Raw genomic sequence first — 15,136 nt, 5'->3', positions numbered from 1 at the left:
TCCCGCAGAAAAGAGCAACTGTCCATGGCATTGTATGAACAGCAGGGTTAACTTGGGACAAGTCAGTGCTTCTTTAAGAATGAATTTTTAAAAAATTATATCCTGTTTTTCCATACACCCAGAAGAGCTAACAACAATAATTTAAAAAGCAACAATTTTACAGTTAAAATCCAGTGTAACTACTAAATCTGTCTGATCCAAAATTCTCATATCCAGTTCCCAATATGCAGTATTATTCTTATATCCAGTTCCTAATATATAGTATTATTTCACCATACTGCTGACCTGGAAGATCCAGAGCAAATTTCAGACTGGGACAATAATTTTTTAAAAAATGAAATACTTAACTTATTCTGTCCCATCATTGGTCTTGGTGTCATCAACATCCTTTGGATAAAAACAGCAGCTTGCTGTTGCCCAAAAAACTGTGTGCAAATCAGAGGCGTGCCTAGGCAAACTGGAGCCCTGGGCAAAACCTGAGTTTGATGCCCACCCCCCCATGGGCAGCCACCCTCCCCCACCGTGATCAAACAATGATTTTTTCCACCAGGTCGTTTCAAAGTCACCATCACATTATAGAACATCCCCCAACTCACAAATCTGGATTTAAAAAGAGAATCTGGGGAAATGTAGGGGGTGCCTGTTGTCAGGGGTGCAATTATTAAGATAGCAGCACCAAAATTTCAGAGTACCTTCGTGAGACCCTACTGATGATACCACCCAGGTTTGGTGAAGTTTGATTCAGGGGGTCCAAAGTTATGGACCCTCAAAGGTGTATCCCCCATCTCCTATTAGCTCCCATTGGAAACAATGGGGGATGGGGCACTCCCTTTGGGAGTCCATAACTTTGGACTCTCTAAACCAAACCTCACCAAACCTGGGTCATATCATCAGGAGAGTCTCCCAAAAAAACCCTGAAATTCTGGTGCTGCTAGCCTACAATCTGCACCCCCTGCAGGCCAAAAATGGAAAAAACACTAAAAATACAAAATCCCACACAAACGAACCTGCAATTTTGTCGCCCACCACAAGGTGGCACCCTGGGCAGCTGCCCACTTTGCCCAATGGGAGGAACGCCTCTGGTGCAAATTGGTGAAGGAATAAAGTAAGACCTAGCTGGGAAGGGTGTATATGTGTCTGCTTCCATCCCCAAGAAGACCCAACTCCTCTATTATTGAGGAGAACAGCTGCCTACTGTCTATATCTGTTGATGGGCAGCCAACTGGATACTGCCCCAGATGTATTGGGCAGTTATTTGGAGGCTGTTGTGAGGTGGTTGAGCCATGGTCGGCTGAAATTGAATCCATCAAAGATGGAAGTACTGTGCCTGGGTCGGTGTGCCAGCTCCCCACCCTTGACTGGGTGCAGTTAACACCTGCACTGACCAACAGGAGTCTGGGGATGACATTGGATGCCCCCTTATCAATGGACATAGAGATCACAAATGCTGCCAGGGTGGTGTTTTCTCAACTTCACCTGATCTGGCAACTGATCCTCTACCTATCTTGCCCTGACCTATTCAATGTGACCCATGTGATAGTCACCTACAGGCTATACCACTGTAACTCAGTCTATACAGGGCTTCCTGTAGGAGCAGCAGTGGCCTAGGAGGTTAAGAGCTCGTGTATCTGGAGGAACTGGGTTTGATTTCCAGCTCTGCCGCCTGAGCTGTGGAGGCTTATCTGGGGAATTCAGATTAGCCTGTACACTCCCACACACGCCAGCTGGGTGACCTTGGGCTAGTCACAGCTTCTCGGAGCTCTCTCAGCCCCATCCACCTCACAGGGTGTTTGTTGTGAGGGGGGAAGGGCAAGGAGATTGTAAGCCCCTTTGATTCTCCTGCAGGAGAGAAAGGGGGGATATAAATCCAAACTCTTCTTCTTCTTCTTCTTCTTCCCTTGAAACTCCTTGGGAAACTGCAGCTGGTCCAGAACGGGCTGACATGGGTCCTTGCAGGGACCCTGTGATGGGCACATATTCGACCAATGCTCCATCAGCTGCACTGGTTCCAGGTGGAGAACCAAATTAGGTTAACAATTCCTGGTATTAACCTTCAAAACCCTTAACAGTCTGGGATCGTCATAGCAGTGGGACCGCCTCTCTTGAAACACCCCCCCCCCCCACAAAAGTGCTTTGCTCATCAGTCAACAATTGCGTGGGGGTCCCTGGCCCTGGCTGTCTTTGAGCAGAGCTTTTTTGGTTCTGGCTCCAGCCTCAAGGAACTCTTTTTCAAATGAGACCTGGGCACTGGAAAACCTGATGCAATTCCGCAGAGCCTGCAAGACTGTTCAGTTCCACCAGGCCTAGGCCTGAGAGCAATGATAATTCCCATCTTGCTAGTCTGCCCTCCGTCCTTCCTCTTTCTCCTACCCCTTTTTCTTATTTATTCTGTAATGTCCGTGATTGAATATTTTGTCCCTTCCTTATGATTGGGCCCCTGGTTCTATTGACACCATTTAGTTTTTAATTTTAGTTTTATACTGGGATTTTAATTTATTTACGTATTGAATTCATGTATTTTTTTTATTGTTGGGTACCTCCCTGAGCCCAGCTTGTTGAGAATGGATGGGGCACAGGCAAGACAAACAAACAGATTTCAATTTATTTATTTATTTATTTATTCATTCCACTTTTATACTGCCCTCCCCCAAAGGGCTCAGGGCGGTTTACAACATAATTACAGGCAAGTGGATAAACAGGATAAAATGCTAAAAATTAATACCAGTTAAAATGCAGCGCTCCAAATCCATAAATATTTAAAACAGATGGCGTTCAACCATTAACTCCTCTAACTCTGAGAGGGGAACAGCGGATCTCAGTTGTTAATGGGCACCTATCAGCAGCTGGCCTCCCCAAAAGCCCGGTGGAATAACTCGGTCTTACAGGCCCTGCGGAATTCATTTAGGTCCCGCAGGGCCCGGACAGCTGGAGGAAGAGCATTCCACCAGGCAGGGGCCAGGGCTGTAAAAGCCCTGGCCCTAGTGGAGGCCAGCCGCATCATAGAGGGGGCGGGGATCTCCAGTAGATTGGCCTCTGCCGAGCGCAGAGACCGACGTGGGACATATGGGGTACCACTGATGCCTGTGGGAGAGGTTGGCTCCAGCAAGTTTTTCCACCGGTGAAAAATAGAGGGGATAGCCCAGTTTGGCTACAAAAAACACTATGCTGGGGAACCTGAGGCCTACTGTAGAAAAGCCCTATGGGATATAGATGCTGTAGTAAGTAGGGAACTTGGGTGAAAAAGACAGCTAGATGGATTCTGTAATGTGCCTTGTGTGCACTTTCTTTGATTACGTGCCGTGGTTCAGCTAGGGTGCTATTGAGTTAAATAAACCAACTTTTAATTTGTAAATCTATCCAGTGACGCACAACATCTCACTAGAATCCTGAAAATAACCTGGGTCATTGTGACCTAACCCAGCAAAGTGGAGCACAGCTTAATCCTGATATGAGCAAACATTGTTGGCTCTAAAATCCGAGAGGAGATAGCACTGCAGAATACAGCCACCACCCAAGCAGAGCAGATTCATCTCTGTGTCATACTGGGGGCTGGAGAGTTCCAACAGGGTTGAGATGAGGGACTACAAACTGCTCTCCATTTCCATCAGTGACAAATGGGAGGACATACTACTGCTACAGCAGCCCTTTGGGAGTGTGGCACAAGCTGAATGGAGAGTTAAATCCCACCTCTCTTTGCAATTTTCTTTTTTTTTTTTTTTTTTTTTTTTTTTTTTTTTTGCCTGACTGGGGCATATATAGATGTTGATAAAGTAGAGGTCTGGAGAGCCAGCATGATGTAGTGGTTAAGTGTAAGTGGACTTTAATCTGGAGAACCAGGTTTGATTCCCTACTCCTCCACATGAGCAATGGCCTCTTATCTGGTTGTTACCGCGCTGCTCAGGTAACTTTCTACAGGCTCCAAGGTACCCAGCTCTCGGCAGCGCCCAGGAACCCAAACAGGACCCGACATGACGAGTATAGTAAAAGAAAGGTTTTATTCAGATGCTGACCTAAGTGTCAGCACCTCCGTTCCACAAGGACTCTGCGCTGCCTAGCAGCCTTACAACATCTTAAATACTCTTTCTCCTGTCGGGAGCCCGGGAGAATACAAGACAGCCCACCACCATTCATTAGCAGAATACACAGTAACCAATCATGCGTTTGCAACACATGGGAACCAATCAGAGTTCGATAGGCATCCCCTTCTTGGATTTCGCGGCAGAGTAGGGCGAGGCGATGACGTGTCCACTGGCAGGAAAACACAAAGGTTTCCCCAGGTGTCCGGGGTCAGGAAGCAGAGCTTGATGACGATAGCCCCCCCGTATCTGCCTACTGAAGGGATTAGGCAGGGCGAGGCGCTTCCTCCGAGATCTTCCTTTGTTCGCGTCCATCAGGGACCTTTGCACGTGAAAAGGGTGGGCTCAGGTGAGGCCGAGATGGATTCCTGCCTTGGGCCAAGGAGGTTCCATGCAGTCACAAATACAGAGAAACTTACAAATCCTATTTCCTATCTAATACAGTTGGTTTCTACCTAACTCACACAGAAATAAAACAGGGTTTAATCTTTAATTCAGACACAGTCCAGAAGTGGGACAAATTCTCTTCTGGCTCCGCTATCATGGTGAACCAGATTTGTTTCCCCATTCCTACATTCCTGCCAGGTGACCTTGGGCAAGTCACAGTTCTTTCAAAACTCTCTCAGCCCCACCTACCTCACAAGGTGCCTTGTGGGGGGAGGAAGGGAAAGGAGTTTGTAAGCCATCTTGAGTCTCCTTATAGGAGATAAAGGGGGGTGTAAATCCAAACTACTACTCCTAGTCCTATTCTTCTTCTTTGACTTTGTTCAGTTAAATATGTCAAATGACATCAAAATTCAGAATATGAGATCAAAAAAGGACCAAAATAAGAAAGAAATGTTGCATTACTGAAACTATACAATGTAACATCACTGATAAAAGACATGCTAATTCATGTTTTGTTTTAAATTTTATTTATTAGGGTTTTATCCTACCCTTTCCTGGCTGAGGTCAGGCTCAAGATGGCTAACAGCTTAAAAAAATTACCACAATCAAAATAATCCATATACCATTTAAAATCACAAGAGTTAACACAATGAAAATATCTGTTGGTGCTCCAATTTCAATTTCCAAGTTCTTTCACCACTCAGGTGTCTAACCAAGCAAGGGGAACAAAGGAGAGAATCAAACCACAAACCAGTGAAAATAAGATAAGAAGATAAATAGGAATAAAGGTAAATAAAAATAAAATAAAAGGAGGGGTAGGAAGGGCAGCAAAGATGTAACCAATGCTTCCTCCTCAGTCATAGACTTGGTGGAACATCTCCACCTTACAGGCCTGAAGAACTGAGTCAAATCCCAGGGGGTCCGGGTGTCATTGACAAGACGTACCACCAGGCGGGGGTCAGAGCCCAAAACATTCTTGCCCTGACTGAGAATAGCCAGTTGCTTCTCAGGCCAGGGAGGGATCCCCAGCAAGTTATTGCCAGTTGAATGAAACACCCATCGGGGGTTATACTGGGAGAGGCGATCCCAAGTGCAACAGTCCCAAATAGTTTGACATTTGATAGGTTAGTTACCAAAAACCTTGAACCTAATCTGGTGTTGAGCTGAGAGCCAAAGCAGCTGGTGGAATATGGGCTGAATGTGAGCTCTGAATGGTGTGCCTGTATGAACTCTCACCACTGCATTTCAGATCACTGAAGTTTCCAGAGCAGTCTCAAGGACAGCCCTGCATAGAGAGAGTCACAGTAACTGTTGCATGGATAACCAGGGTTAGGTCATGGTGAGATGGGTAGAGCACCAACTGCTTGGCCTGGTGAAGACGATAAAAACGCCATTCTGGCTGTACGTGCAACCAGGGCCTCCATAGAAAGGAAGGCATCCAGAGACATAGCCAGGCTCTTGACAGTAGGTGTAGGTGTTAATTCCACCCTGTTTAATTCCAGCAGTAGGTTTCCACTTCTGAATCCTCCCAGTCTAACCACATGACCTCTGTCTTTGACAGATTATGTTTCAGTTGGCTCTGCTTCAACCATTTCACTACACCCTCCAAACACCTGGCCAATGTATCTGGAACAATACGTTCCATCAACAGATGACTGGGTTCCAGCCTGGTCTGCAACTGCGTTTCCAGCTCAGGATCAGCTTCCCGCTTACGGCCAATTGGCCATACTGGCAGGGGCTGATGGGAATTGTAGTCCACGGACATCTGGAGAGCCGCAGGTTGCAGACCCCTGACCCAGCCTGAAACTCTAGGCCATCTGGGCGAGGGGTCGCATACAGATGTTAAATGACATTGGAGAGAGGATCGTCCCCTGAGGGGCTGTACACACCAAAGGGTGTTGTGGTGACCCCTCTCCCCTAGTGCTACAGTCTCTCCTCGATCTTGGAGAAATGAGACCAGTCACTACAAGTCACTGCAAGTCACTGTCCCATGCAACCCAGAATCCATGAGGTGGTGGGTCAAAAGGTCATTACAAACATTTTAAATGTTGCTGTTCGATTAAGTAATAACAACAGCGTCGACCTGCCCCAATTCGGTTGCCTTCAGAGACTGTCTCTGAGGGCGCCCAGTATAGTCTCCATCCCGTGGCCAGGGCAGAAGTTGGATTGAAATGGATCCATGGCCAAGGTGTCCTCCAGGAAGACCTGGAACTGTTCTGCCAACTCTTTCTGAACTACCTTAACTAAGAGTGGCAGATTCAATACTGGGCAGTAGTTGGACAGATCACAAGGATCCAATGATGTTTTTTTCAAGGATCGTCTCACCACTGCTTCCTTTAGCCTCCCTGGAAAGACCCTTGGACTTAGGGACAGATTGATAATGTCCACCAGTTGGTCCTGTACTCCATCACCACTGTCCTTAACCAGTCATGATGGGCTCTGGTCTAAGAGACAACTGGTGGACCTCATAGCATCCATGACTCTGTCAACATTGGCCCAGCTGAAATGGTCCAAGATAGGACCTGAAGACAGTCAAGGGGCTCCAGCTCACTCACTGTATCAATACTGGCAGGAAGGTCTGGATGGAGTGATGGGGTTTTATCCATGAAATAGTTCACAAATGCCTCACAGCTGATTCCCGAATCAGTAACATTTTGGGACCTCTCCAAGAGGAACTTAAGAAACCTAATTACCCTAAATAATTGTATTGGGCGTGAGCTTGCGGAGACAGTGAAAGCTGCCCCAAATTTCTTTTTGGTAGCCTTCACTGTAATCTCACAGGATTTCACAAATGTCCTATGAGATGTGTGGAAATGAAGATTGCTTCACTCAAGAGTCGAGTCTTCCAAAATCGGGGAGAGGTCATGTCAGGCAACAATCTTGTTGATAGCTTCAGAAAGATGGCTATGCCAGTCTTCTACCAGCATATTTAATACATTGCTGGGAGGCAGAGCATTTTGAAAACCGACTGGATCCATAAGTCTTCATGGGCAAGCGTAAATCCATTCACTGCCTATGTAGTAAGGGGCTGGTAATCTCAGAAAGGCATTCTAGGCAGTGATCTGACTATCGCACTCTGTCAACAGAGATCAGATCTATATCCACCCCTATTATTATTATTATTATTATTATTTATTTAATTTGTATACTGCCCGATCCCCGAAGGGCTATCCCAAAGGTCATCCAGCATGTGGCCAGCTTGATGTGCTGGACCTGACAAAACCCAACAGAATCCCAGTGCTGGGACATTAGGCCCAAAGCCAGCCAAGAAGAAGAGGCAACATCTGCATGGACATTGAAATCCCCCATGGCTAAGGTCCCTTCCAAGACACGCTAGGCCATCGTTAAAACCACTTTCACAACTGTTTAAAAGTGGATTTTGCTATTCCGCACAGCTTTAAAGAGCACTGAAAGCAGTTTGAAAGTGCATTATTCTGCATGTGCGGAATGAGCCTAAGTCTGGGGAACCTCAAGGGCCAGCCTGACACAACCTCTGGCAGGCCCGACAGGGCATCCACTTGTGTGCTATGTGGGTGGTTACACCAGCAGGATAGCCAAACTCTCTTCATCATTGCATTTAAAATGGTAAAGGTGCAAGCTCCAGGTCATTTCTGACCCATGGGGTGACGTCTCATCTCAACGTTTACTAGTAATCCATAAAGTTTCTGCAGCCCAAAACTGGTTGTTGTGCGTCCTGTCTTGGGAAGCAGCGTGCATTATTTCTTTGGCTGTAGAATTAGTGGCTGTGCAACATGCAAAAGCCTTAGAAAAAAATATCAGCCAGAAGGGGAACATCAAGGGCTATTCTATAGAACGGTCACAGAGGCCCTTCTGCACATGCAGAATAATGCAGTTTCAATTCACTTTAAAGCTGGATTTTACTGTGCAGACACAAAATGCACTTTCAAACAATTCAGAAGTGGCTTGAAAAGTGGCTAGCAAACTCTATGCTGGGGATCATTAGAGCAAACTCTATGCTGGGGATCATTAGAAAAGGAATTGATAATAAAACTGCAAAGATTGTCATGCCCTTATATAAAGCAGTGGTGCGACCGCACTTGGAGTACTATGTCCAGTTCTGGTCGCCGCATCTCAAAAAGGATATTGAGGAGATAGAAAAAGTGCAGAGAAGGGCAACAAGGATGATTGAGGGACTGGAGCACCTTCCCTATGGGGAGAGGCTGCAGCGTTTGGGACTCTTTAGTTTGGAGAGGAGACGTCTGAGGGGGGATATGATTGAAGTCTACAAAATTATGCATGGGGTAGAAAATGTTGACAGAGAGAAATTTTTCTCTCTTTCTCACAATATTAGAACCAGGGGGCATACATTGAAAATGCTGGGGGGAAGAATTAGAACTAATAAAAGGAAACACTTCTTCACGCAACTTCTTCACTTGGTGTTTGGAATATGCTGCCACAGGAGGTGGTGATGGCCACTAACCTGGATAGCTTTCAAAGGGGCTTGGACAGATTTATGGAGGAGAAGTCGATTTATGGCTACCAATCTTGATCCTCCTTGATCTGAGATTGCAAATGCCTCAACAGACCAGGTGATCGGGAGCAACAGCCGCAGAAGGCCATTGCGTTCACATCCTACATGTGAGCTCCCCAAGGCACCTGGTGGGCCACTGTGAGTAGCAGAGAGCTGGACTAGATGGACTTTGGTCTGATCCAGCTGGCTTGTTCTTATGTTCTTATGAAAGTGCATTAAATTGCATGTGTGGAAGGGGCCACATTCTCACTTTTCATACAGCACTTTGAGAACAATTTAAAGGCATACAATGCAGTGGTCATGGTCAAATGAACGAGGCCAATAAGCAAGTAGGATAAAGACTCCCTGACAAAGCATACGCTGGATGGGGTGAAAAAAGAATTAGAAATAAAATATGCTTGGTGTGTCTATCAGCTCAGGGCTACTACATATGAAGGCAAAACTGGATCAAAATACTGAGCGCAAACTAGCCTTGGAATAATGTGAGGAGGGCCAAAAAAAAGGAACCTGGGGAACAGACTGTGGAGGTTATAGACGACGTTGATGACAGAGCTGGGAAACCACGTCCCACCACTGTAATCTTGCTCGTTGCTCTCTCATCAAATCATTGCCACCCTGGGACATGGTTAGCAGGTGTTCTGCTGAAACCCACGGACTTTACACCCCCGTTAAGGACTTAGTCGAAAATGATCACCCTTAATAGGGGCTGTGATTGATTCTGCGTGAGTGATCTCCTTGAATGGGGGCTGATTTCCATCTGTGCTCCGTCTTTGGAGTCCCAGAAGAGGTGCGGTTAATGAACACTGAAGTGGTTATTGATTGAACTTTTATTTAATGATTATCCATTACAACACACTGGGGAGGGCAGCTCTCTCCTTGGCAAGGAGAGCATTTTTTTTCCCTGAGACCGGCTGCTAGGCGGTGCTCAATTAGCTCCTAAACTTTGGAACTTGGGTGTTCCCTTGTCCCTTGGACTCTGAGGCCTTGTTGTCTAAGGTTACCAGCTTCCAGGTGGAGCCTTGAGATCTCTCAGAATTATGACTGATCTCCAGATGACAGTTCTTCTGCAGAAGGTGACTGCTTTAGAAGGTGGACTCTATGGCATTATATCCTCCCGACTTCCCTCCTCAGGCTCCACCCCTAAATTTCTGGAATTGGCAACCATGCTTTTTTTGTCTCAGAGTGCCGTGCCCATTCTGCTCCTTGGACAGGTGGTCATTCTATGCCCTCCCTGTTTCTGAGAGCTGGCAAGGAAGCACCTCTCAAGTTTTCTGTTGCTGTGGAATTTCCAATGCTCCTCTCAGGCCCAGTTTCTGTGCATGAAGAATAAGAATAAGAATAATTTGGATTTATATTAGGGTGACCAGCCGTCCCGGTCTGGGAGCCAAGGACACTCACGCTTTTATACGATGTGTCCATGCAACCTGGCCGAGCTTTCCTTTGACATTGTCCCGTTAGGGAATGAGGTTAATACTGCTCTTATGGTAGCGGCGCTGTCAAGAAACGAAATAGGGAAGCGCCTCCAGAAGGCAGCAGCAGCGCGCAGCGCAAGAGGAGGAGCCTCTGCCGTCAGCAGTGCCTTCTGGGCTTCCCTGTTTCCCTGACCGGGAGCCGCTAGCATGCCAGGCTGCCCGCCAGTGCTGGGCTGCCGCGAAAGTGCCTCCTGGGGCTTCCCTGTTTCCCTGACCGAGGCGCCAGTGCTGCAGTGTGCTCTGGCGGGCAGGCACCGTCCGCTTTCGATAGTAAAAATCTGGTCACCTCCATTTGCTATCCCCTTTCTTTCTGCTGTAAGTGATCTCAGTAGGGGCTGACAATCCTTTCCCCCCCAAACAAACACCCTGTGAGGTGGGTGGGGCTGAGAGAGCTTGGAAGAACTATGACTAGCCCAGCTGGCATGTGTTGGAGTGCCCAAGATAATCAAGTCACCAGATAAGCCTCCACAGCTCAAGTGGCAAAGCAGGGAATCAAACCTGGTTCTCCAGATTAGTGCAGCTGCTCTTAACCACTACACCACGCTAGCTATCTCATGAGCCACATGCTGCTGAGGCCCAATGTTGTCTTTGATTTTTCTCTCCCACCGCCGGCAATATTTCATAGGAAAAGTGATTTTTAATACTCTGGCTTTGAAGGGCAGCTGCTTGGTTTTTCTAAAATTTGGTTGTTGCTGGCTTAATGATTTTTAAACAAACATTTTTTATGATGTATTGTCATTACCACCTTGGTTTCCAGGAGAAAGACAGGCTGATAAAATGTTTCAAAATATTTTTGAACATTTCAATACTGCATAGTGTAATCCTTAAAACAGTAAGTATTGCAATCTTAACTCCTTTCTGTGGAAGTCAAAGGGCTTAGAAAGGTGTAGAGAGCCAGCGTGGGGTAGTGGTTAAGAGCAGGTAGATTCTAATCTGGAGAACTGAGTTTGATTCCCCACTCCTCCACCTGAGTGGCGGAGGCTTATCTGGCGAACCAGATGTGTCTTCACACTCCTACATTCCTGCTGGGTGACCTTGGGCCAATCATAGTTCTTTGGAACACTCTCAGCCCCACCTGCCTCACAAGGTGTCTGTTGTAGGGAGAGGAAGGGAAAGGAGCTTGTACGCCACCTTGAGTCTCCTTACAGGAGAGAAAGGTGGGGTATAAATCCGAACTGTTCTTCTTGTAAATCAATTTAAAGTCATGTGCTTTGCTCCAGCCCTCTCTATGCATTTAGCCAATATGTTGTGTGGGAGAGGCGGTGCAGATACAAGCATCTGGCCCCTCCAGGGTCCTCTCCTGCCAGTCCAGCTCTGCCTCCTGTGCTGCCCTCAGAGCCTTGTGAACACAGCAGCTATGTGTGGAGGAGGGGTACCACAGTATACTCCCACCTACCATCCCAGCTCATGGGGAGGAAGCTTACATGCATACACTCTCTGCCCATATAGTCCCTAATTGGCCATGCTGACAGAGGTTGATGGGAATTGTAGTTCCTGAACATCTGGAGAGCCGCAGGTTCCCTGCCCTAGACTCATAAATTGGTGATCCTGTTACCGCGCTGCTCCTGGTAACTTTTACTAACTCCGACACTCCAGCTCTCGCAGCTTCAGGTTCCAAGCAAGACCCATTAATGGCCAGTATAATAAAAGAGAAGGTTTATTGAGATGCTGACCTAAGTGTCAGCACCTCCGTTCCACACAGCCACTGCACTGCCTAGCAGCTTTACAACATCTTAAATACACTCTCTCCCGTCGGGAGCCCGGGAGAGCCCAAGACAGCCCACCACCATTCATTAACAAAATTCAAAACAACCAATCATGCATCTGCAACATACAGGAACCAATCAGAGTTCGGTGGGTATCCCCTTCTTGGATTTCGCCGAGAAGGGCGAGGCGATGACGATGTCTGGCGGAGAATCACAAAGCGCCTCTTCAGGTGTTCGGGGTCAGGAAATGGAGCTTGATGACGATGGCCTCCCTTATCTGCCTGCTGATCACTTGCAGGGCGAGGCTTTCTCCGAGATCCTCTTTTGTGTGCACCCATCAGGGACCTTTACACGTGAAAGGACGGGCTCAGGTGGGGCCCAGGTGGACTCCTGCCTTGAGCCAAGGAGGTTCCACGCAGTCACAGATACAGAGAAACTTATAAATCCTATTTCCTATCTAGTACAATTGGCTTCTACCTAACTAACACAAAAATAAAACATAGTTTAATCCTTAGTCAGACAAAAGGTCCAGAAGTGGAACGAATTTACTTCTGGCTCCGCTATCAATCCAATGGTGGTGGAGGGCAAGACCAGCATGCCCATGACCTCCTCTGCGTATTGACTGAGCATGCGGAGGGGTCATGTGCAGACGACTCGTGGGTGATGCCGCAGCACAGAACCACAGAAAAACTGCAACGGTGCCACTCTGCCTGGCCTAACGCCCGTACTAAGCCCCTGAACAAACTTTTGCCTGGTTTTTCACCAGCCATTTGAAAACATGAGGAATTCATCCATACTGAAAAGAAAACATTGTACAATTCAACACTGTCGAATCATATGGCCTGCAGTTTTGCACTCCCCGAGGAGCCTCATTCCTAGTTACACTTATGAATACTTTTAACCCAGAACTACGGGAGAGCTGGTCCTAACCCTGGCTTCTACAACAGCTGTCATTCTCAGTATCACCAAGTGTGCCTTTTTATTATTCTGGGGTGGGGGTGGGGTGGGAAATAGGGCAGAAGGAGAGTTAGGAAAACAGTTTATTGAGATAACTGCCGCACATTTTTGGTACTGAAACGACACAAGATGTGAATGTTGAACGAGGCAGAAAATGCACCACAAAGCTCAGGTTTTATTTTATTATCTTTATAATCGTTCAGGTTTTAAAAAAAACCTTTACTGAGAAGCTATGAGAGGTAAGGCAGCATGTTATAGCCCAGGGGTAGGGAACCTGCGGCTCTCCAGATGTTCAGGAACTACAATTCCCATCAGCCCCTACCAGCATGGCCAATTGGCCATGCTGACAGAGGCTGATGGGAATTGTAGTTCCTGAACATCTGGAGAGCCGCAGGTTCCCTACCCCTGTTATAGCCCAATATTGTCGGTTGAAGCTCAGAAGCTAAGTAGAGTCGGCAGTGATGTAGCTACCACAGGACATGGGTGTGTGCGTCGCACTGGGCACGTGCCTGGCCCCCCCCCCCAGCAAAAAATATATTTGATGTTTTTAGTGTTTTTACTTTGTTGGCTGGCAGGGGGCGCAGTTATTAGTATAGTGGCACCAAAATTTCAGTATATCGTCCGGCGACACTCCTGCTGATACCAGCCAAGTTTGGTGAAGGTTGGTTCAGGGGGTCCAAAATTACTGACCCGCAAAGGGACCCCCAAAATTATGGACCCCCAAAGGGGGTGCCCCGTTAACCAAACTTTACCAAACCTGGGAAGTATCATCAGGAGAGACTTCTAAAGATACCCTGAAATTTTGATGCTGCTAGCCCAGGGGTAGGGAACCTGCGGCTCGAGAACCACATGCGGCTCTTCTGCCCTTGCACTGTGGCTCCATGAGCTGAGCCACTGGCCCCATCCTTTCCCACCCCGCAGGCAGCAGGGCGGGCGCACGAACTGCCCGCAGCCGGCTGGGCTGCGCTGCGGGCTTCCCCTCTCGCCTGCCCCGTTGGAGCGGGGTGGGCGCTTTCCCGGCGGCCGGCGAGGCCGAGCCGCTGGCCCCATCCTTGCTCGCCCTGCAGGCAGCAGGGCGGACGCATCCATGCGCTTATCAGAATGAGCGGAGTTTAAGGTAAAAAAACCCAATATATACAGTGTTATCTTTATTTTAAATGTCAAAAATTATTTGCGGCTCCAAGTGTTTTCTTTTCCCATGGAAAACGGGTCCAAATGGCTCTTTGAGTGTTAAAGGTTCCCTACCCCTGTGCTAGCCTAAACACTATGCCCCCTGCAGGCCGAAAACTGAAAAAACATTTAAAAAATACAAAAAGCTCAAACGAACATGGTGGGGGGCTCCGATTTTCCACCAGGCTCCATTTCCCCTAGCTGCGCCTCCGAGAGTCGGTACTTGGATGGAGACCACCAAGGAAGGCTCCGCAGAGGAAAGCAATGGTAATCCACCTCTGCTTCTCATTTGCGTTGAAAACCCCTTGCTGTGGTCGCTGTAAGTCAGTTGTGACTTGATGGCACTTACGTACATAAGAAACAATACTATTCAATCGATCAGCAATATACAATTGTATGCAAAGACTGCAAGAAATCCATATATTTCAATAATGCACATTTTAAAGTCCAAACACAATAATCCCGAAAGAACGTTTATTAAGATCAGCCAAAATAATACAAAACAACATGCAAGTGTTTTGAGTTTTCTGGAAATCTTCATCAGTCTGGATGTTTAAGGGAGGGGGGAATCTTTCAGGCACCCATCAAGTCAATCCCCCTGGCACTCTACACAGGACAAAAAAGGGAATTCTGCAGGGTCAGGAAAATATACCATTCCCAATCCAACAATTCCTTCAGCTGCAGCAGCTGTTTAGCAACAAAAAACGTGCTGGTCTGATTTTCTACCACATGGTTTGGACTGTCCCTTCAGTTTCAGGAGTAGTAACTGCCAAGAAAACCACACCGTCAGCCAACTCATGCCCTGAGATCTGTTTTTGTTGGACTTCAAATTGTTTCTCTTTGTCCTTGCTTTAGACAATATCCCAGATTTTCACC

General features: G+C 47.2%; 1 protein-coding gene across 1 annotated transcript in view; it reads right to left on the bottom strand.

Annotated features, from left to right (window-relative positions):
- LOC125428019 (insulin-like growth factor-binding protein 3) overlaps positions 1–12,763 on the bottom strand; it is a 39,174-nt gene extending 26,411 nt beyond the window's left edge. Inside the window, exons 1-2 of the mRNA XM_048487594.1 lie at positions 12,683–12,763; positions 5,352–5,534 (exon numbers count right to left, since the gene is read on the bottom strand). Of these exons, the coding sequence (XP_048343551.1) occupies positions 5,352–5,534; positions 12,683–12,763 (264 nt within the window). The remainder of the gene's footprint in view (positions 1–5,351; positions 5,535–12,682) is intronic.
- Between the last annotated feature and the right edge of the window lie 2,373 nt (positions 12,764–15,136).

The sequence above is a fragment of the Sphaerodactylus townsendi genome, linkage group LG03, assembly GCF_021028975.2.
Source record: "Sphaerodactylus townsendi isolate TG3544 linkage group LG03, MPM_Stown_v2.3, whole genome shotgun sequence".
In the NCBI taxonomy this organism is placed as follows: Eukaryota; Metazoa; Chordata; class Lepidosauria; order Squamata; family Sphaerodactylidae; genus Sphaerodactylus; species Sphaerodactylus townsendi.
The sequence above is the reverse complement of the archived record's forward strand: the minus strand, read 5'-3'. Positions and strand labels throughout refer to the sequence as shown.